This window comes from Sporothrix brasiliensis, assembly GCF_000820605.1.
Source record: "Sporothrix brasiliensis 5110 chromosome Unknown Cont20, whole genome shotgun sequence".
Taxonomy (NCBI): Eukaryota; Fungi; Ascomycota; class Sordariomycetes; order Ophiostomatales; family Ophiostomataceae; genus Sporothrix; species Sporothrix brasiliensis.
The window spans coordinates 349,041-371,458 of NW_024467139.1; the positions used below are offsets into that span (position 1 = coordinate 349,041).

The 22,418-nt window shown below is 55.5% G+C and overlaps 6 protein-coding genes across 6 annotated transcripts; 3 read left to right on the top strand and 3 right to left on the bottom strand.

The window, feature by feature from the left end:
* Positions 1–124: 124 nt before the first annotated feature.
* Positions 125–2,606, bottom strand: SPBR_06666 (6-phosphofructo-2-kinase; the record flags this gene model as incomplete). Its single annotated transcript, XM_040764922.1, has 7 exons — positions 125–793; positions 866–1,486; positions 1,551–1,631; positions 1,717–1,981; positions 2,044–2,079; positions 2,151–2,342; positions 2,593–2,606. The coding sequence occupies 7 exons, from the start codon at positions 2,604–2,606 to the stop codon at positions 125–127; spliced, it is 1,878 nt and encodes a 625-aa protein (XP_040616087.1).
* Positions 2,607–4,496: 1,890 nt separating this feature from the next.
* SPBR_07389 (mitochondrial import receptor subunit TOM40) lies at positions 4,497–5,719 on the top strand (the record flags this gene model as incomplete). The annotated part of the gene is made up of 3 exons (XM_040765643.1): positions 4,497–4,805; positions 4,885–5,535; positions 5,609–5,719. The coding sequence occupies 3 exons, from the start codon at positions 4,497–4,499 to the stop codon at positions 5,717–5,719; spliced, it is 1,071 nt and encodes a 356-aa protein (XP_040616088.1).
* Positions 5,720–10,083: 4,364 nt separating this feature from the next.
* SPBR_08998 (uncharacterized protein) lies at positions 10,084–10,965 on the top strand (the record flags this gene model as incomplete). Its single annotated transcript, XM_040767124.1, has 3 exons — positions 10,084–10,158; positions 10,235–10,304; positions 10,403–10,965. 3 exons carry the CDS (start codon positions 10,084–10,086, stop codon positions 10,963–10,965), a joined length of 708 nt encoding a protein of 235 aa, XP_040616089.1.
* Positions 10,966–11,915: 950 nt separating this feature from the next.
* On the bottom strand, positions 11,916–15,249 carry SPBR_06476 (uncharacterized protein; the record flags this gene model as incomplete). Its single annotated transcript, XM_040764732.1, has 5 exons — positions 11,916–13,378; positions 13,439–14,432; positions 14,507–14,881; positions 14,962–15,063; positions 15,157–15,249. 5 exons carry the CDS (start codon positions 15,247–15,249, stop codon positions 11,916–11,918), a joined length of 3,027 nt encoding a protein of 1,008 aa, XP_040616090.1.
* A 2,317-nt stretch (positions 15,250–17,566) lies between these two features.
* SPBR_06606 (SEL1 protein) lies at positions 17,567–20,265 on the bottom strand (the record flags this gene model as incomplete). The annotated part of the gene is made up of 2 exons (XM_040764862.1): positions 17,567–20,151; positions 20,238–20,265. The coding sequence occupies 2 exons, from the start codon at positions 20,263–20,265 to the stop codon at positions 17,567–17,569; spliced, it is 2,613 nt and encodes an 870-aa protein (XP_040616091.1).
* Positions 20,266–21,136: 871 nt separating this feature from the next.
* SPBR_07386 (WD domain protein) lies at positions 21,137–22,360 on the top strand (the record flags this gene model as incomplete). Its single annotated transcript, XM_040765640.1, has 4 exons — positions 21,137–21,443; positions 21,505–21,607; positions 21,686–22,096; positions 22,171–22,360. 4 exons carry the CDS (start codon positions 21,137–21,139, stop codon positions 22,358–22,360), a joined length of 1,011 nt encoding a protein of 336 aa, XP_040616092.1.
* Positions 22,361–22,418: the final 58 nt, after the last annotated feature.

A 22,418-nucleotide genomic window follows, 5' to 3' on the forward strand; every position in this document is an offset into this window, starting at 1 on the left:
ATTGCAAAGAAGGACAAATAGAATCATTGACTGCTTAAGCTACACACAAATCGAATCAAACCAAATCAAATCGTACTCTTCATACGCATCAAATCCCGCTGTACTCCGCAGTTGCATAGCCCCACTAATCCTCGTCGGCCACCTTGTCGGCGACGGCCTCCTTGGACTTGTTGACCACACGCTCGGGTGCCCACTGCTGCTGCAGCTGCGCCCCTGACGGCGACGACGACGGCGACACCGTCTCGGACTGGATGCGCGAGTGCGTCCGCGAGTGCGGCTGTGATGTGACTTGCGACGGTGGCTGGGACGTGTTGTGCGGCGACGGCTTGACCATGCCGCCGGATCCGACGGCGGCGACGCTGGACCCGGCCGGCGGCAGGGTCAAGGGTTCCAGCGCCTCCGGCGGGCTGCTGGTCAGGCCGCCGCCCTGGATCGGGCTCATGGCGCCGCTGCCGCCGGTGCTCGTGGCGGCGCCGCTGCTGCTGCTAAACGTGAGGAGCGGCGATGCGTGGCGGAAAAAGACATTGTCGGGGCTGCTGCTGCCCTGCGACGGAGGCATTTCGAGGCCCGGGATGTGGACTATCTTGGCCTCGTTCTGGTACGCCGCGGGGATGATTTCGATAATCTTGTTGCGCGGGAATTTGAGCTTGGGAATGTCCATGGCGCTGCAGTGCATCAGGTACGAGTACAGCACGCGCAGCACCGACTCGTGGGCAATAATCAGCAGGTCGTTCTGCTCCCGCTCCAGCTCCAGGATGATCGGCTCCAGGCGCACTGCCAGGTCGTGGTAGGACTATGCGGGGCGGGCAGGTTAGCGATACAACTGTTTGAACAAAATCGAGGTCGGCTAGGAGGATGTGCATACCTCGGCCCGCGGGAACCGGTGGTGATAGGGGTCTAGCTGGTGCAGATCGACTTCCTCTGGATACAGGGCGCGCAGTGCCCGGTCCGACAGCTTCTCGCAGACACCGGGGTTGATCTGGCTCATCTGCGAGCGCTGCCGCACCTTGTATCCGCGCTCCTTGAGGTAGTCCGCCGTCTGCACGGTACGCAGACGCGTGGACGTCCACACAGTGAGCGGACGCAATGGAGGGGGATCTGTGATGCCGGCGGCGGCGGCGGCGGCTTGCCGCTCGTACTCGCGGTGCGCCAGCAGCGCCTCGGACATGAGCTCGGCGTAGTGCAGGCCCGCGGGGCCCAGCGGCGGATCGGCGCGGTACGACTCCTCCTCCTCGGGCACGTCGGCAGCGATGCCGGCGCGAGCAAAGTAGGTCGTGCGCGACTTGATATGCAGGTTGGTGAGGTAGAAGACGATGCGGTGCGAGAGGTAGTTGAAGGAGACGTTGTTGTAGAAGAACTTTTGGCCGGCGTTGATCATCTTGACAAAGTTGAGCTCCTTCTCGTCCATGGTCTCGAAGACGGGGATTTTGGCGCCGATGCGCTTCAGGTACAGCTGGGCCGCCTCGTCGGGGTCCATGCCGGCGAACTACAGAAGAGTCAGAATGGCTGTGCGCGCGGACAGAGGGCAGCATGACAAGAAACCTGCGTACATCAGGAGACGAGATCTTGACGTTCCGGGCGTTTTCTGTGAGAATACGCTGGTCGTCAACAAACGACTCGAGGAAGAGTGTCTGCACCGGTTGTTAGTGCTGTTGACAGAAGGAGGAAAAGACAAAGTATAGGGACAAAGGATGTGAACAACGGATGATGTCGCACCTGCACGTCGTGTTTTGCAAATTCCTTGGCGAGAGCTCTCCGGCCGGTCGCCGTCGGGTTAACAGCGTCATATATCGCGACCTGGCCATTCTCGTGGTTCAGCCAGGAATAGATGTCTTCACGGCAGCGCTTGAGGATCTTTTGGCGCAGCATGATGGATGCCGGCGTGGCATTGGGGAAGAAGTAGTCTTCGGGCACCGCGCCGCCCGGAACAGTCGCACGGCGGTAGTCGCCCAGGTGGAAGATGCGTGTCTTGACGCCCAGCCTGATGTTGGATGTTAGGATGTTGCAGAAATCAAAAGAGACCTAAAGGGAGTGAGTACCCACCACTGGAGATACCGAGATAAGGACACGCAGATGTGTCTGTGCAGCAATTGTTGTCAGTGTTGTGGTCATCTCGAGATTCTCACACCAATAACGCTCGGGGAACGCACGTCTTGCCGCGTGCCGGCAGGCCGACCATTACAATCGCAATACGTCCAGAGTGGAAGAGGCGGCCGGACATGGTGCTGTAGAGCTGGGCTGGGGCCATGTGGTCCGTGTTCGTGGAGACATCGTGAATGCCGTCGATGAAGGTGGAGCTCTTGCGCCGATACCGTGGCGCATTGGCCGCGATCTCGGCCGTACTGTCGGAGAGTGTTAGTAGGCAGGGTCACAAGCCATGAATGCCGGCGCGTCAATTGACACCGGGTGGGAACCCTTGTGCCGTTGTCCGGCGCCGTTCTCTCCGCAGATCGTGCACGGTCCGGTTCGGATGAATCACATGCCAAGTCAGACTGTTGTCTTCGTGACGTACGACTCGCCCACACGGCCAACAGCAGGGAACCCAAGGCCGGCAGCAAGCACACACTGAAGAAACCAAAAAGGACGACTCACAGCAGCGTATCCATTTTTGTATCGAGCAACGCGGACAGGGTTTCGTTTCGCAGCGGCCGCGTAGTGTGACCTGTCGAGCCAGACGCCCGAAGGAGGGGTGGTAGCAGGTCCCAGCTGTGGAAGTGGGGCTGATGCGACAAGCTGTTGGAGAGAGCTGGGTCTGGACCGCCGTGACGGGTTGAGTAGAGATTGTTGGTGGTGCAGAGAAAGGAGTAAAGAGGACAAAATGACGAGAAGGCAGAATTGAGGCTCGAAATGGAAAGTCACGATGATCAAGCTGTTGTTGTACGAGCTTGAGGGAAGGTAGGGCCGGCGGAGGCGGACGACAGGGAGGAAGGTGCGCTACAGGTGGGCGCTGGTGCCTTTCGATTGGCGGGCGTTAACAGACGAAAACACGCAAGGCTAGTGAAGGATATCCTCGGAAGAGGCAAGGCCAGCCGCCGGCAGACAGTGGGGACACCTGGTGTAAGCTGTAAAAGAGGAAGGAGCCGACTTGACAAAGAACTTGACGAAGAGATGCCATAATCTTGATGAAAGACGCATAACCAGAAGCTCTGGCTTAGATGATGAGGATGAAGCGTGCACATAACTCAGATTAGATGGAAGCAAAATACGGGAATGGTGTGCTTTAGTGACTGACCGTGGGCGTCGAGGTTCGCGTTTACCATGGCGGCGCCTGTCCCAGATACAGCGATTTCTGCTCCGACAAGGCGTGCTTGGTTTGGATGATTCGAGATAGGAACTGCGGGTGGTAGAGAGCGATAAGATGGCCTTAATGCTGCTACACTGGGCAGCGATAATAGGTGCTGGGCGCTGATGAGACACACGTTGGTTTACATCTAGACGGTGATTTTATCTACCACGCCGGTAAGTCGGTTTCTGAGAGGCCCTTCTATAAATACACTCTCTCGCTCTGCTCGGATTCATGACCTTATCCTGTTATTGCTTGACAATACATTCTCGGATCGTCGTGTTGCGTCTAATCCTAACCAATCAGAGAACAGCATTCTTACATCGCCAGATCGGATGGCCTTCGACATACTCTCCGTTGTGGACTGTCGGCCACACACCATGTTGCAATAAGTTAAATATATAGAAGAATATCACAGCCTCTCACACGGCAAATTGCGTGTTCTTTTCTTACATTCTCCCGCTGTCCTATCGCGGTGACGTTGAGTTGCTTTTCTGTTATTCTGTCCTGGTCACGTGCACATCTCCAGGCACGTGCCGTGTGTTCCAGGCGATGAATAGCGTTTTTACCGGGGGAAGCCACCCCAGGCCTTTGTGCGAGAGGGAAGGAGCCGTCGAAAATCCTGTCTGCTCTTTCCCGGTCTGTGACGTCTGTGTTCAGAACAGCATTTCAAAATAATGAAAATAAATATAGGAATAAAAAAACATCTACAGAACACAAAATAGATTCAATCCAAACTGAGGTTCAAGAATACCTGAACCACCGCAGAATTGCACGTCATCGACCGCCCTCCATACGGTGGGCGCCCAACAGTGTACAGGGCAGTCCCAATCCCCAGTTTTCTTTTTCATTTTTTTTCCGCGCCAAACTCTCGCCGGACAAGTTTTTTTCCTTTATTCCCAGTCTCCATTCGGCGTCAACGTTCGACGACACCATCCACACCACCACCACCCCTCCCTCTCTCTGCAGCCTCTCTCTCCCTGCCCCTGCCGCCTCCGTCCTTGCTCAGCACACCCCCCGATCCGAGCGGCCGAATTGAATTGACGATTGGCGAAGCGCGCAGCCGCAGCCACACTCCCCGTCTCCTCCGCTCCTCCTCCCCTCCTCTCCTCCTCGTTCTCCCTGTTGCGCTCCGAAGCGCACCTCACCGTACACTCCGTACTCAGCAATACCTTCAGCCCCTCCTCAAACAGCACAAGACACAGCCGCAGCAATGGCGTCGGCAACAGACGCGCTGCAGTCGTTCCTGCAGACGAACCCGGTGGCGGTGTCGATCACAGATGCGTGGCGGTCGCTGACGGAGCGGCGCGACAAGTTCGGCCTCAGCAACCCCGGCACGGTCGAGTCGCTGGCCAAGGAGGTGCAGCGCGATGTGCTGCTCAACAACCACATGTTCACGGGCATCAAGGCGGACCTGACGAAGCCGTTTAGCGTGTCGCCGCTGTTCCAGGTGTCGCACCAGTTTGCCCTCGGCGAGCGGTTACAACCATACACGTTCGCCGCACTCTATGGCACGAACCAGGTGGGTGTCCTGCGTTTTTTTCTCTCTTTTTCTCTGTGTCCCTCTTTGTGTGTGCGTGTGTCTTTGCTAACCATCCTAGGTCTTCTGCCAAGGAAACGTCGACAACGAGGGCCAGCTGTCGGCCCGCTTCAACTACCGCTGGACCAACGCGCTCGTCAGCAAGGCGTCGCTGCAGCTGGCGCCCGGCGACGGCCAGCAGATGGCCCAGTTCGAGCACGAGTACACGGGCCGCGACTTCACGACGTCGCTCAAGATGATGAACCCGTCGGTGCTCGACGGCGGCCTCACCGGCATCTACATTGCCAGCTACCTGCAGTCCGTCACGCCCAAGCTGGCGCTCGGCCTCGAAGGCGTGTGGCAGCGTGCTGCGCTGTCACAGCCGCCGGATGCTGCTCTGTCCTACTGCGCGCGCTACCAGTCCAACGACTGGGTTGCGACCGCCCAGATGCACCCGCAGGGCGCCATCAACACGAGCTTCTGGCGCCGCCTGTCCGAGAGCGTGCAGGCCGGCGTCGACATGACGCTGTCCCTGGTGCCGAGCGGTGGCGGCGGCGTGATGGGCGGTGGTCTGCAGAAGGAGGGCCTGACGACCTTTGGCGCCAAGTACGACTTCCGCATGTCCACCTTCCGTGCACAGCTGGACTCGCGGGGCAAGCTGGGTGTGCTGCTGGAGAAGCGGGTAGCGGCACCGGTCATGATGACCTTTGCCGCCGACGTTGACCACGCTACTGTGAGTTGTCCCGCTGCTATCTGCTCAACGGAAGCCTACAATTCTTTCGGGAGACACCACTAACAACTTGTAGCAACAAGCCAAGATTGGCCTCGGCATCTCGATCGAGACGGGCGGCGAGGATATTGAGCTGAACCCTGACGGCTCGCCGGTCCACACACCTCCCAACAACGTGCCGTTCTAAGCTCGACGTGAAAACAAACGACGATCGAGGACGACAGCGTTGAGAGATGCACAGACATGTAAACAAGCAATGGATGAAACACGAAACAAAAACCGCTGAAACGCAGAGACGCTAAACCGCAAACCGCAAAACCGAAAAGCCGAAAGGAGGTAAAAGACGACACGAGACGAAACAGGGACGAGCATTCTAATGGGTCGACATGTATGTGCATATGTGTGCGCTGGGCTTGGTCAGGGATAGAAAAATGCGCAGGGTCTGTTTTTTTGCGGTTTGTTTGCTTTTTGTTCTTCTCTCGTTATGTCAAGAAACAAAGACGCAACATCAGCAATGGAAGTCACCATCTCAATTCTGTCACACCTTTGCCCATTTGTTTGCTCGTTTTCGCATGTTTCTCGCGGTTGTTTCGCACGCCTTACCTTTACTTACCTCCTCCACTCCCCATATCTTGCATTTTGTACCCTTTATTTGCTTTGCTTTTTGTACGTTCGTCTTGAGGTCCGGCTGTGGCGTTTGATCATTCTTCTTTCCATATCTCTGCTTTCATGTCTTGTGTTATTACCATACACTTTTTACCACATATATAGAGAAAATCATGATGAAACAAAAGTCACATAAGCACACATCGGACTGCCCGTTCCTAGTCCGCCTGGACTTTGAACCAGAACGTTCGGCAGTCATGTGCAAACCTGCCGAAAGAGGAGAACCTGTCATCGGGTTGCTGTCGGACGGCAGACGGAAGTATCGGCACAGTGGTGCTTTCTTTTTTTCTCCTTTTTATTCATGTATTACGAACGCGTCACCTCACTTTCTTGCATCCTCCTTACCTCTATTTTTGTTTACTTGGCACATCCGTGAATAGTTTGCCGCCTTGCTATGCTTGCTATCCTGGTTCGTCCGATGGTCGTGTCGCTTGATTTCCTGTTTTCACGAAACCATTTACAACTTACTTTTCGGGCCCCCTCCTTATATTTTGATCACATTGCAAAGTCAGTAAATTTGTGACCCGGCCACTCGCCTTGGATCGTCGCCATTTTGACTGGTTTGTATATGAGACACGCTGTTCATATGCGTTCTGAGTGGAACTGTCGCTGACTGGGCAATATTCTGCTGTAGGCGAGGCTGTCGATTCCACGAACGTATGAACACAGACCACCTCATTTTATCATTACGCCATTTCTAGAAAGCTGACGGGGTGTATGTCGACGTTCGTCATCTTTATACTATAACGTTGCACCTCTATGCCACCATACATACTGCTATCATAATTTATCGGTTGCTGGAGATGCCGTCGCACCATGGCCTCTCACCTGTCGTCAAGTCGTGATAGATTGGGGGCCACGCTCGCGTGTGAGCGCCAAGCCCGGTCAAAAAACTCGGCTAGGTGGTGTTTCTATTCCTATACGTCTCTATGTATAATGCAAGCGGGATGACGCCGCCTCGCTGTTGCGGCTCCTCTATTCTCAATTTGATTTTCATTTTCAGTCTTATGAGGGTTGGGGTAGAGAGGGACTATATACAATGGAATAGACACCTTGGCGATGATGTAAGGAGGGCGTCTCCCTGCATTTTCATCTGTTAGTATTAAACGTGATATTAAGTAAACCAGAGAAACAAATAAACAGAGAGCCGACTTGGGATGAGCTATTGAAGAAAGAGTGAATGAATACTGCGCGGAAAGAGGTATGCTACCAGGAACAGGAGAATTGTATGCCATTGTTGCGTAGCATCACACACACTGAGACGACCGCAACGTGGGATGGGAGCTGTGTGTGCTTGTTTGTTTCCGTTTGGTTTTTATGGTCCGTCTATTCTTATCTTGGCAAGTCTAGGTTTCTTTCCTCCTATCATTGTCTTCAACTGTCCTCCCTTTTTGGCATAATTGGCACATGTCTCGCTTACTGTGGCCGTCCGTCGCTTGCCTCTGTTGCCAAGAAGGGGAGGTTATGGCGTGTTTTTTCTCCGTTCATATTGCTTTCTAGATGTGTAATATCTGGTGTCTAGCAATCAATTGCCTCGCAGCTGCATCGCCAATTCTCGTGTTGTGCTTGTTTGAATCGTCGTCATCATGGCACATTTTTGTGCCGGATTTCCGTCTCATACTACACTTTGATTCAGATTGCTCTCCATTGCCTTTTGTTTTGTTTTAAATTTTGTAAGTTTCTTGGCCCTGCACATTGACGTTAGGTCGAAACTTCGTTTTGTACCGTCAATATTATCTTTGGCAACGTCTTTCTTGGCATGTTTAAGCTTTTGTTGGTCTTCATTCTATGTTAAGAGTTTCTTCAGTCACGTCTTTCATCTCTGTTTTCAAGCTTCTGAAGATGGAGAAGCTTAAATGAGCTCAAGACAGGGGCAACAAAAGAAGCACCAAAAACTGGCCAACGCAAACAAAACCGCATTGTCAAGAGACGGAACCCCGAGCGATCATTATGGGCGTTGCAACAGAGCTGCTGGTAATGTACGAGTTTGAGCAAATAGTCGTATGAATGCCGTATGGCTGATGCGGAGGTAGGCCACGTAAGAAGCACCTCTGTAGCATTTAGCCAGACTTCACCCAGCGTTCCACCGTTTGTCCAACCGCGTCACCGGACCCAACCCTATGACAGCACCCCGTCTTTGCTGTTTTCAGATATTCGGCGCCGAAATGGCGTAATAGCAGGGGCCACAAATCAAGTTCGCCGGGACGGTAATATCGAGCAAGCAAGCGCGAGAGCCTCCACTGTATGCGGTGCATTACACACCTGACCCAACGTCCACGAGCATTCTGCCGCATCGACAAAGACTGGTAGAGAGAAGACGGCTGCGACTACACTTTGCACGATAGTAGGCGTGCGTGGCCTCGACGAGTCCTTGATATAGCAGCATTGGGAATGAGAGCACGCGAATGGTAGAGCGAAGACGGTATCGGTGTGGATTTGGCAGTAACAAGCTGGGCAGGGCTGCACGCAACGTGCATTATACCGTCGAAAAGGCGGTAATATATGCAAACCGAATGTGGGTGTTATGATGCGATGTTGTCGCCCCTTTTTGGTCGGACGGAAACGCCAAGTCTATTTTCTCCGCCTCTGGGAAGGTGCGCACAACACAGACCTGCGATTCCTATTTCGGCCAATTCAACAACACAACCCGCCATTAAGCCTCCGAGGAAGGAGCAGCGCATCACGACACATCTTTCCTCAAGCGTCCATCGACACGTGATGCGGGTGAAAACATATTCGTAGCCTTCCCTCCTTTTGCTTCTCGTAGCTGTTCTCTTCTTTTACACCCAATTTCATCGACGCGAATGCACGCCGTACGCCGCCCACGCCGCCGACTGACCTTCCCATAGTCGGTCTGTCGTCATCGTTCTCAGTGCCCCTGGTATCGGGGATGCCTCATATTGTGTCCTGCCGTCCTGCTTTATTCCGCTGTCGACTTAAATAGCAGCGGCAACGGCTAATCTATCCACCACAAACCACCTACGGAGGACGGAGAAATAAGACATATGGCTCTGTGCGCGCGGCGGGCGGGGGGGGGGGGCGGGGGGGGTGGATGGCTTCGTGCAGACCACCTTCGTCGACCTTACACCATCCCAATCCCAACCGCGTAAGTGGTTATATTGAGAAAGCAGCAAAGCAACGACGCGACTCTCCGCACCGAGAGATGTTCATGCGGACGTGTGATGCACTGAGTCCGTTTATTGCACTTTGGACAACGCCGCAGCATAGACAGATTGTCCACGACGCCCTATGCATTTGTTGCTTGCTGTGGAGTAGAGATTAGGAGAAAGAGGCCCACACTTATTTTGGATCTACGGCGGCATACATTACGTGCGGGTTGCCGTCACCGAACCCTGCCCATCCTCTTTATGATTTCGTGGTGAATGAGAATGGAGGGATGACGAAGACAAGCGCCATATGAAGACGTCTTATTGCCTTTGCTTTTCGCTAACAGACCTTCACCCAGGTTCATCATCCTCCGTCTTGTCGATAGATTGCCAATTAAAAGCGGTGATCGCTGCGTCTCGCTATTCCGTGCACATCGCAAGCTCATCAACAATGGCTGACGTCGCCCACTGTATAACCGACATGGGTCCGTGGCGGTGATCCCTTGAAGAGCACGGGCGGCGGCAAGACAAGCAAACGAACAGAGGCGTCTATGCCTCCAGAAAGAACGAGAATGCAAGGAGAAAGGGTGCACAGAAAACAGGTCGAGTCGGTCTACCTTCGGCGAGTATAAAGGCCTCGTTCATCCTCATCCTTTGGCCAGTCCAGAACTTGAAAGAAGCCACTCTTCTTCAGAGACACACTCATCTCCATTATCTAGTCGACTCTTCCCCTCATCTTGCATTGTACTCCTTTATATCTTGAAGACCAAACATCAACATGCTGTCCAAGACCTTCCTTACTGCGCTCCTTCTGGCGCCCGGTGTTCTCAGTGCCGTCCTGCCCAACGTCAATGTAAGTAACGTACAATATACTCTCCCTGAGGGTTGACGACCCCGGATAGCAGAGCGAATAGTTAACGACAATATAGGCTGGTGCCGACCTTGCTACCCGCTACGCTTCAGCCCCGACCGTTGATGCTACGGACGCAGATGAGTTCCGTAAGCACCACGGCAAGAAGCATCACCATAAGGGTCATAAGGGCTTTGCTCCCCGTGATACAGAGGAGGTCGATGCTCAGGACGAGGACCTCCGCAAGAAGCACCACGGAAAAAGCAGCACCACAAGGGCCGCAAGCATCACGAGCATGGTCCTCGTGATGTCGAGGATGCCGACGAAGCGGAGGACGCAGAGTTCCTGAAGAAGCACCATGGCAAGAAGCACCACCACAAGGGTCATAAGGGATTTGCTCCCCGTGACGTTGACGAGACTGAGGCGACCGATGAGACCGATGCTACTGATGCTGATGCCAAGCACCGGCACCACAAGCATCATAAGGGCCACAGGGAGCACGAGCACGGTCCCCGCGACGTTGAGGAGACCGAAGAGACCGATGCTACAGATGTTGATGCCAAGCACCGGCACCACAAGCATCACAAGGGCCACAAGGAGCACGAGCACGGTCCCCGCGACGTTGAGGAGACCGACGAGACCGATGTGGCCGACGTCGATGCTAAGCACCGGCACCACAAGCATCACAAGGGCCACAGGGAGCACGAGCACGGTCCCCGTGACGTTGAGGAGACCGATGAGGCCGATGAGGATTTGCGCAAGAAGCACCACGGCAAGAAGCACCACCACAAAGGCAACAAGCACTTCTAAACTTGTTGTAGCAGATGCTCAAAATTAAGGTTGGGATGCTAAAACTTACAGATGAGACAATGGGGCGGGCTTTGGTGTTATTTGTTTGACCACTGTGGTTTGGCCGCCCCTTTCCCTGTTCTTCTGATTTCCATCGTTTTATTTACATGGGTAAAACAAACCGACATTCTTCGTCGTGTATCTACTTTTACCATTCATCATTTCTGGGTGCCACTTCACTTCGACACTGTCCATATTCCAACATGCAATTATTTGATTTATCTCCAATATTGTGCACTCGTTTTTCAAAAGGAGACGACTGTTCATTTGAACAAAGTTGCTAAATGAAGATTTCACAGCCACAAAGAACACGAATCCGTTGTGGCGTGTGCTTGCTATATCACAATAGTTGAGTCAATTTTCGGTCATCATTGAAAAGGTTTGCCGGAGTTCGTTTATTCAGCCGGAAAATACGTACGTTTTTGCGTGAAGAAGTATGCATTTGTCATTCGCCGCGTAATGCAAAATAAATATGCTTTCCTCAAGTCCTGCAGTTCACTCTCACCTTCCAACCCGAACGTCTCCAATTTTTACCGTTCCCAGGTATCAAGTGGTATCATTTCATTACCCAACAATATAAAGAAGCCAACACGAAGCCAAAAGAAAAGAAAAAAAACAAAGATGATAAGTGGTCAAAGGTATGACAACCAATGTATCGCGCAAGCTATGCTCCGTGCCTTTATATATACATATAAAGGATGACAAGTAAAGAACCCAGCCGTATTTGTAATGCAACTCCAAAATGAAACGCATGTTTGAAACAAAAACACCAAAAAAAATGAGACCAAAGACGCATATCAAGATGCTAGGCGGAGGGAAAATAATCAATTGCAAAACGATTTCGTGTATTCATGACATAAAAAGAGGCGGTGTCGGCGTTGTCGGCGTGGTCGGCGTGGTCGGCGGCTGGCCTACATCACCGAGCACTCGCGTTCGGGCAGGCCCTTGGTCTTGGCCTTTTCTTTGTCCTTGCCCTTGTCCTTTTTGCCGCTGCCGCTGTTGCCGTTGCTGTTGCCATCCGCTGCGGTGGCGTTGTCGACGAGGTCGGGGGCGCTACCGTCTGCCGGAGCTTGACTTTCCTTGTCCTTGCGGCGGAAATGGGAATGGTGATGATGGTGGTGGTGGAGGTGGTGATGGTGGCGACCCGCGTCGTCTTGGCCATCCGGCAAGCCACTGTCGGCCGACGGTACCGTCTCAAGGGGCTGGCCAGCGATTGTGTTTGGTGAAACGGCTGTCGCAGACGCGGCCGGGGCAGTGTGCACAGTGGTGAGAGTGGTATTGGAGCCGAGCGCGTTCGGAGTAAGAGGAATAGTAGCTGTTGAGGCATCAATGCCGTCCTCGGATAGACGGAGGGGCTCCTTGCTGCTCCGGACAAGACCGCCGAGGCGTGACATTGTGAGACTCATACGACCCTCGCCAGCCTGGCTGGGAGGCCGACTGCGGTTTGTCTTGCCCGTCAAGCGGGCGGCGGCTCGGGAGAGCCGCTGTGCCGTGGACGGTTCGTCGGACGGGTTGATAACCGGCGAGCGGCCGCCTTCCGGTGTAATGACGGGCGTCCCGCCAAGGGAACTCGTAAAGCCGAGACTACCGCGGCGCGAGGCACTTTCGGCTGCTCTTCTCTGGGAGTTGGCAATCAACGAAGAGGACCCGACAGACTCATCGTCAAGACTGAACCGTGGAGGGCGGTCCATCTCGGAGGAGAAGCGGATACTGGGACCAGTAGTCGTGGAACCGCCCAACGTAGCCGAGTCAAAATAGCTGCTACCATTTGCGTCCAGGCGATCGGCCACGAGCGGTGTGACTGCCGCATTCGTGGTTGAGGCGTCGTACGAGGGCGGCTCGTTTGTCTCGTTGATGGTCGTTGTCGACGAGTTCACGTCCATTATGGGAACAATTTGGTAAAAGAGAAGATACGGCATCTCCTCTTTCAACGCGGCCTTGATGTCGTCGACAGCTGACACGCGGCGTTCGACGTCAAGGTCGTCAAACTTGACCCATTGCTGCTCTTCGTAATCTGGAGGCGGATCAAAGTCGTGGCAGCGGTTGTCGGTGAGGAGCTTGGGGTTGACGCGAGCAAACGAAATGTAGTGGCCGCTATGCAGAGATACACCCCGGTGGCAAACAACGGACTGCAGAACAAGCTTGTAGCCATTGCTCAGCGCATTTCCATCCGGTTGCTGGCCATCCTCGCCCATCATAAAGTAGGGTAGACGGAGGCTATCGGGGATGTCGATGTACGTATTGTGCCGCAGAAACTGGCCGTGTTCGTTCATCAAGTAGCGCTTGAGGCAGATGCCCACAACGGGCCGCTTATTGAACTGGCGCATAACCTCGACGTCGCTTTGGGGCTCGCTGTTTGATGTCGAGTGCCAAGCTGCGGTGTTGTTAGTTCTCAGAGTCGGGGGATATAAGGGGGTTCTACAAAGGAACATACGGATCAGGCGAAAGAACTGCCAAGCAGGAATAGTAACAGCTTTCATAATGGTAGATCCTTGCTTCTTAAACTGCTGAAGCAAGGTTGAAGCTTCCTGCGGCTCCGACGGCTTGCCGTCTTCGATAACAATACGCTGAATGATGCTTGCTGACCGCTGTCGAGGACCTGAAAGAGCAGATGGGCGGCGTCCGGCGGCAGATGATGATTCGGCAGGGGTTTCGGAAGTATCTGTATGTGGTTCCGCCATGGTCCACCGGCGGACCACGGGCGCAGGATCTCGGTCAAACGCTTCGTTCGTCGGGTCTCCCTTGGGGGACATGGCAATCGGGGAGGCAGTGACAGCACCCGAAGGAGCGAGCGCCAGCCCGCTGGTTTCAAGTTTCGCAGCAGCGGCAGTAGCATTTTCCGTAGTTTCTGCGGTCGTCGTGGCCGTGATGACATCGGTGGTCGTCGTATCGGCTGTCGAAAAGGACCCGTGAGTGCTCTTCGAGCCCTCGGAGCCGGGATTTCCGTTGGCGGTGCCGGCTTCGTCGTTTGCCTCGACGACCCCAACAGCCTCGACGGTCTCGACGGTTCCAACAGGCCCGTTGGCCTTTGCCGGGGCATCGGCGGAGGTATCGGCGGGGGATTCTTGAGGCACAAGGAGGATGGTCTCGCTGGGTCCCAGGGCGGCCTTTTCGGCTCCTTTCTTGTCCTCTGCTCTGTCGCGGAGCACGTCGACTCTCGTGTTGAAGTAGTCCTCGAGGCAGTCCTCCAGCTGGACGCCCTTGTTTTCAGGATCGGGCGGCACGGCCAAATTAAGGAGACGCTCGTAGACAACTTTGTGGTCGTCGGCGTCGCGCTCGCCCTGGTGGAACAGGTCGACCTGCAGCGTCAAGAGGGGCAGCTGCAGCGTCTCTGTGATGAATGCAAACGCCTCCGACGTGTCTTGTTGCTCGAGGATGCTGGCGTCTTGCCAGCCACAGCTGGCTAGGGCGTTTTGAATCGTTTCAGTCTGCAGTCGTTAGCCGTACGTCCATCGATATTCTGTAGATATGCTATTTTCGTAGTCCCCTCTTATCTACGCACCATATCTGTCCGGATAAGTTTCCCCGTGCGCAGCATGTTGACCCAGAGGCGGAGGAGGGCGGCCAAGTTCCGCTGGTTTTCGTTAAGCTCTTCGTTTTTCAGCATGCAGTCAAAGGCCTCGAGCTTGGCATACATGGCGAACAGCAGCGCATCGAGGTAGCAGGTGACAAATTCGCGGTTCTCGGCGCCGACCATCTCGACATTGGGATTGTAGGGCACCAGGGTGCCAGAAAAGGCCTGCTGCTGGAGCTGGATGAGCTCGATGGCCTTGTCGACATCGCCTTCGGAGTATTTCGAGAGCAGCGCAAAGCGGATGTGGTCTTTGTTGATGTTGTGGAAGCGCAGTTCGTCGCAACGGCTGGCAATGATTTCGACCTGGACAGTAGCGAGAGAGGTCATGTTAGTAACGAGCGCCGGGGTTTCAGACAAGGCGAGAGCATCACAAGCGAACGCACATTTGCATCCAGTCGCTCTTTTTCCTGCTCTTCTTTCGCGGCCTGTTTCGCAGCGTCGCTCTTGAAATAGGAGAACAGGACGTCTGTGGACAGCGGCCGGTTCTAATCACGAAGAAGGGTGTCAGTTCTATGCTTTGCCGCTCAACAGATGACGATCAGCCTCTTCACGATGTCGGGATTTGGCGCATGTCCTACTTTGTGGTTGCCTGGTTCCGAAGACTTGCTGCGGCGGTGTGTGCCGTTCTTGTCGCGAAGACTCTTGAACTTCTTAAGGGAAGAGGACTTCATGACGGCGGTGAAGGCAAGGAGTGGGACGAAGGGCTCGAGGAGTTCAATCAGAGCTTTGATTTGCCGTGGATGACAACGAACGCCGGGACGTGGAAAGGCCCCGAAATCTCGTTGGGGAAGCCGTCGTGGATGCGTGGAAGAGGCGACGATCGGAGGGGTAGTGAAGTCGCAACACGTCGTATGCGATATTCTAGATAATGCGATGACGCAGCAAATGCAAATTGCAAAAAAAGAAAAAGAAAAACGAGACAAATAAACAAGAAAACAAAAGGCTGAAGTAATAAGGCAAAAGGATATCTAGGAATCGGATGCAGCGCGTTGAAGGCGTATTATGGGGGTGGAAAGGAAAAGTAGAGGCGACAAGGCAGCGGCCATTCGAGCAGCCCACCGAAGCTAAGAATAGAGACAAGCGGGCTGAATCGAGGACGCGGGAGGCAAACTGGATAAAGCTTGCGGTCGCGTCGTAGAGGGCGTGGCCCGTGTTTGAAGATGAGAGATGATACAGACAAGAAAAAATGAAAAATAAAAACAGGGGGGAGGAAGAAAGACGTGGAAGGTGAGGTGTGAAAGGCAGGTGACTGCGAACGGATGGGGGAGGAAGGAGCTCGATGGTGGAAGCTCCTGTATTTCTTCTTTCGTGCAGTGGCTGTCCCTTGTTCGGTCTTTCCTAGTTGCTCCAAGGCGTTCTTGCTGTCGCGCGGGCCTGAGATAGCGACGGCGGGGCGGATTTTGGCGGGCGGTGAATCCTTTAGGGAAAGAGCGAGGGGCGCAAGTGGCAAGGACAGCAGGAGGGACCTGGGACTTTCTGAGCTTCGAGGCTGTGGGCCTGGAACCTGGCTGGCAAACGCTCTGGTGCGACGGCGTATTAGTTACCGTCCTACGAAAAACGACGTCAGCCTTTCGTGAGCTAGGATGGTCATGAAATGCCCCTGCTGTGGCAGCTCAGTGACGAGATATGACGCCAAGACGAGAGGGATTGAAGGCGTACCGTTTCTCAGCAAGGCAGGCGCATTCTGGGAAGGCTCGACGAAGCTACAGCACGAAAAGGCAACAGCGAAACAAACCCTCGTGCTTGGAATTTTTTCTTTTTTTTTTTTTTTTTTTTTTTTTTTTTGGCGCGCCTTGGTCGTATGTCACCTTTTATTTCTGCTTCTAGAAGGCCACAGACGAAGGCCAAAAAAAGTCTGCTGCAACGGCGAGGCCGACAAGGACAGATTGGGCGGGTGTGAATCATCGCGGGCAGTAACGAAGGGCGAACGGCGGCTCAGGCACCCCGAACGGGCAGTACCCTCTGTCCAGCGCTGTGGAGGGACTGCTGCGTGTCGAACGACGTAATTGGACCTTCCATCTTACACATCCTTCCGACGGTGGCAGGTGCAAAAGGGAAACTAACAGGAACAGATGCGTTGGCGCAGCCTTGGCGATGTCAAGGGCACACAGCTGGACAAAAGGACAAATGGACAAATGGTAGGGCCACATGAGATCAGGATGGGTGGGAACAAAAAATACATGACGAAGAAACACGCGTTTTACATCCACCGGCGGACTCTTCCCAACCAATCCTGCGTATTGTTTCCTTGTTGCTTTTGGTATTTTCCCCAGCAGCCTTCGCCTGCAAGGCGGCGCCATTTGATAACCATCCTGCTTCTGCGGGCCATCGCACAAACCCTGGATGCATAATATCCCATCCCTTCACAACTGGAGGCAAAGACATATGGCGTACGACATACGGTGCAGGCAAAGTGCATTCTCGATATCGTCTCCACCATTTGATTTATGCCGTTCACAGACACCTTCTCGATTTGGCAACTGTCACTTGCGCGCTGTACGTCAGCCTTCTAAAACAGGAAATGACAATGCATAGAGATGGCTGTCCGGTATCGCTGCCAATACGGAAGGTGCCGTGCAGGCCCGTCCTTATCTCAAGTCGCAGCTGTTGAGTAGTGAGAAAACACCATCTGTCGCTGCGCAGTAGGGCAATGGTTTCATTGTGCCTTCTTTTTCTGAAGAAAGCCCTTTTTTAAAGTTCGTCATACAAGGATGTGGCCGCAATGAAAAGTTGGAGACTGACGTCGTACGTTGTACAGACAGTACTGCGTTGCTCGTCTTCACCTACTCTTCATCTCCAACCAGTTCATCGTTGAATCCCATTCTCGCTTATAGTACTTGTTGTCCAAAAATGTATTCAAACTCGCTAAACTAAAGACATGTTCCTGTTCTTCGGACCTCTCGTACAGCATCTGCTTTCGTCATTCATGCTTTTATGTATGCTTCCGTTTCGTGTCTCTTTTTGCGTCCTTCCATCAACACGCCCTCCTCAGTGACCAACACCGCCGGCTAGCCAATCAAATTGGCCAGGGTCGCCAGGCGCAGGGAACATGCCGCCTGCGAAGCCGTTTGGCTGTTGTTGCTGTTGCTGCTGCGGTTGCTGTTGCTGCAATGGCTGTTGCCGTTGTTGCTGCCGCTGTTGCTGCCGCCGGTTGCGCTCGTCCTCCTCTTGCTGCTCGCGCGCCCGCTGCGCCGCCTGCTGCCGCTGCTGGCGGTAGTACAGCAAGAACAGAATGGCCATAATCAGTCCCACAATGACAAACGGCTCGAGGAAGCTGAGCTCGTCCAGCTCGTCAAAGCCGTCGTCCAGCCCGTCGCCGTCCACGGTCATGTACCCGTCGTCGTCGTACAGGTCGTCGTACAGGTCCTCGTCGCCGTCCGCATACCGCCCGCTGTTCACAAACGTGTCCACCCACTGCCGGAACGACCACGACCGCGCCGGCGCCGGCTCGTCCTGGATCGAGTTGATCGACCCGTGCGTCAGCGTGTTCCACGCGCTCCGGATCCGCAGCTTGAGCAGGCTCAGCGTCACGGGCAGGTACGCCTCCTCGTTGGTGGCGAGCGCAATGTCGTAGTACCGCTTGGCCAGGTGGAAGTCCTGGTCGAGCCCGACGCCGTTCTCGTGCATCCACCCCAGGTTGTACAGCGCCTGCGCGCTCTGGTGGTACTCGGACGCCCCCGTGTAGCACTGCACCGCCTTGTCAATGTTCTTGTCCGTGCCAATGCCGTTGAGGTAGTAGTCGCCCATCTTGACGAGCGAGTCCACATTGCTCTGCCGCGACGACCGCGTAAAGTGGATCAGGCCCAGTGCCGGGTTGTCCAGCAGCCCTTGCTTGCCACTCAGCGACGACGTGGACGAAGACGAAGACGAAGACGACCACGACCACGGCCACGCCAGCCACGAGTGCAGCCGCAGGCTCGACTGCTGCGGGTCCAGCATGTAGCCGATGTTGTTCTGCGCCTTTTCGTAGCCCTGCTCGGCCGCGACCAGGTACTCCAGGAGCGCCAGCTCGTAGTCGCCCGACTCGTACGCCTGGTTCGCCTCGGTCCACGACGACACCAGGGGGTCTGCCTTTTCTGCCACGCCCTTGTAGTACGTCAGCGCGGGCGCGCACGCCTTGTCGCGGCCCACGCCGTGGTGGATCATCTCGGCCAGGTAGTAGTAGGCCTCAATGTTGGCATAGCGCGCCGCCAGCTCAAAGTAGTCGTTGGCCACGCGCAGGTCGTCGGGCTGGCCCTGGTCCAGGTGCAGCACGCCCATCTCCACCTGGGCCGGCGCGTAGTCCTGCTCGGCCGCCGCGCGGAACAGCTCCGTCGCCTTGGCAATGTTCTTGGGGTTGCCGCCGTAGCCGTGCAGCAGCATGAGGCCCATGTAGTACTGCGACTGCGCGTCGCCCTGGGCAATGCCCAGCTCGAACCAGCTGCGCGCGCGCTCGTAGTTGGGCTCGTCGAGCCCGTCGCCGCGCATGTTGATGCGGCCCAGGTACCCCGCGGCCTTGCCGGCCGTCTTGTCAAGGCCGACCTTGGGGCTCTCCACGGTGCGGCCGTCCTTTTTCCAGAACTTGCTCGCCACCATCAGGAAATACTTGCGCGCCATGGTCATGTCGCGGTCGAGCCCGCGCTGGCCCTCGTAGTAGATGCGGCCCACATTGAGCGCCGCCTTGAAGTCGCCCTTTTGCGCCATGAGGTCGAGGTACTCGATGATGTCCTCAATCGACGTATAGGCGCCCGAGTGCGGCTGTGCGCGCAGCGCGTTGATGCCAGAACTGACAGCGCTCGCGCCCTCGCCGTAGACGCCGCCCACCTCGTCGGCAATCCGGTACGGCTGCTGCACCCAGCCCATGCCGCCCGGCGGGCCCGAGCGGTACCAGGCAATGGCCTTGTCGGCGACACGCTTGTAGTACTTGACGGCCTCGTCGCAGCTACGGGGCGTGCCGACGCCGACGTGATGGCGCGAGGCGACCGTCATCTCGGCGCGGGTGTGGCCGCGCAGGGCGGCAAATGTGTAGTAGAGCAGGGCGCGGGCCTGGTCGGGCTCGACGGCGCCGCCGATGCCAGTGGAGTACATGAGGCCGACCATGTACATGGCGGAGCTGTTGCCGTGGCTGTCGGCGAGGTGGAGGTAGTAGTCGAAGGCGGCGGGGAAGTTGCGCGGGTGTGTGTAGTTGCCAAAGTAGTTCATCTGGGCGAGAAGGTAGAGGGCGTCGGGGTTGTTGTAGCGCGCCGACGACTCCTCGAGCAGGCCGACGGCCTCGCCCAGCGGTGCAGGGAGTGCCTTGCTAGCGGACGCCGACTGCTGGTGCTGTGACGACGACTGCTGGGACTGTTGTGGCGGTGGCCCCCGCATCGAGAAGCTCGGGGCGGCTTTCAAGACGAAACGCAGTGCAGCCGCGAACATGCCTGTCTGTCGTCGCTGTTTGTGGTATGGTTGGCTGGGGATGGAGGAGAGTTTCGCAAGCGCGGCGTCGACGAGGTCGGCTCCGGGTAACCGTTCCCGGGCATTCTGACTCGAGTAGATCACATCGTCGGTGGTCACAGGATCGGCACAGTTGACTGCAACGCCCTGCAGCAGCACTGGAGGTTGGGTTTGTCAGTATGGGCGTGGGAGAGGGGATAAGGAGTTGGGAGAGGGGATATGCAATGGCAGACGTGGCACGTACGGAGCGTCCAGAGGAGGGACTGCCGCATGCTGAGAGGCTAGCAAGCCAGCAGGGTGACGAGTAAGGGTTGTTTCAGCGGGGAAAAGGCAGATGCAGTTCTTGGGGCATGAAACGGCACAATAAAGAAACAAGAGAAACGAGTCGTCAAATCATTGCTTCCGTCGACGAGGAGGACAACGAAGACGTGCGCGGACGGTGCGCCACGGAGTCGTGTGGCATAAGAGAATACGGGCAGAGGAGACCAAGCGATACTAATAGTAAGTATGAAATGCTTGGGTGCAGTGTTGAACAAGACTTGGTTCGGGGTAGCTGGTAAGTTTGTTGGTGAGATTGTGGTAGTTGCGAGATTTGCGAGATTTGCAGTGTTGTGAGATTTGTGAGATTTGTCGTCGTGGCCGTTGGGTCGTGCGATCACCAAGCAGGAGCCAGGGACGTACAGGAGAGCAGGTGCGATGGGCGGCGGACGGACTGCAACAAGGCAGGAAGGCGCAACGCAACTGGTGCAAGCTGGCAAGATGGAAGCCGCGCTAGTTCATTCAAGCTCCAGTGGCTCCTTCTCGGCCGTACCTCTCCTTGTTCTGCGTTGCCCCTGCCGGCTGGCGTTAATACCGTCCGACCGGTAATATTGGGGAGCCAGTAGCGTTGCAGACAGGGGAAGACGACCCGCTTTTATTTGACAGCGACCAGTCGGCTTAGTCATTTTGACGAACGGTTGTCTATGAGAAGCTTTTCACGATAGGCCGACCGAAGGAGTTTTGACACGATATTCATGACACTTGGGGGTACATTCACATATTTAACGGCCGGATGAGCACTCTTTTTTCTATTTCTATTTATTAATTGTTGTCTCACATCGTCTTTTGACCGTGTTCCTCTCCGCGCCGTCTACACCCATCACAATGTATCTTCTTGCTGTTGCCGACGAGTACCAGTTTCCGGGATCGACGCCGCCGTACGTGCTCGATCTGATCCCGCTGGCGTCCGGGTTGGCGTCGATCTCGACCGACGGACAGCTCTCTCTCTTTGATCCTGCGCGGATCGGCGCCGGGCCCAAGCGGTCGTTCGCCACGTCCCACGGCAACCTCACAACGGCAAGGGCCTTTGACACGGCAGGATGTGTGTTGGCGACGGCGGGCGGGAACGGCACAGTGGCGCTGTGGGATCTGCGGGACGCTGCGCAAGGACCACAAGCGAGCGTCAAAGTCGGTGAGTCGTTGGCGAGTCGAACGCACTGCAGGCGCAAGACTCGAGACGAGCTAACCAATAGGCTCTGCCGATGCAAACATCATGTCGCTGGCGTGCGACTTGTCGACACAGTCCGTGGCCGTGGGAACCGAATTGGTCGACTACCAAGCGTCGATTGTCTTGTGGTGAGCCGCAGTTCGTATGGCATTTTGACAATGTTTTTCCCCCTTGCTCCTTGCTCACACTCGACACGCAACAACCAGGGACATCCGTGCTGGGCCGACACCCAAAGTACGGTACAACGATGTGCACAGCGACGACGTCACAGAGCTCAACTTCCACCCGACCAACGGACACATTCTGCTGTCGGGCTCGACGGACGGACTTGTGAATGTCTGCGACACGCGCATTGCCGACGAGGATGAGGTGGTGATCCAGGCCTTCAACCACGGCGCGTCTATCCACCACGCGGGCTTTTTGAACGACACCGAGGTGTATGCGCTGTCGCACGACGAGAAGCTGGCGCTGTACGACCTGGCCGAGGCACGCGAAGCAGGCTCTGCGACGCGCGATTTTGGCGATGTGCGGCAGACCCTGGCCTGCCAGTATGTGGCCAACGTGCTGCCCAAGTCTGGGGGCCAGGCAGGCGCCGTCATCGGTGCAGGATCGCAGGAGTACGTCCAACCCCCCTCTCCCTCCCTCTCCCCTTCGTTCTTCGTCACCTGTCACGCCGCCCCTAACATGTCAGCTTGGAAATGTTCCAGTTGGTGCACCTCACAAAAGGCGACAACTGGGCCTTTGCGCTCGACTCCGTTGTCGGTCTACCGGGCGCGCACGGCGCCGAGATTGTGCGTGGTTTCTGCGTGTTTGACGAGCAGCAGGCAGTCTACACGGGCGGCGAAGACGGCAAAGTGCGCGCGTGGCGACCGTCTGCGTAATGACGACGGACAAAAGAAGAGAGAGCAAAAGGCCAATAAAAATAAAAAGGGTATCGTC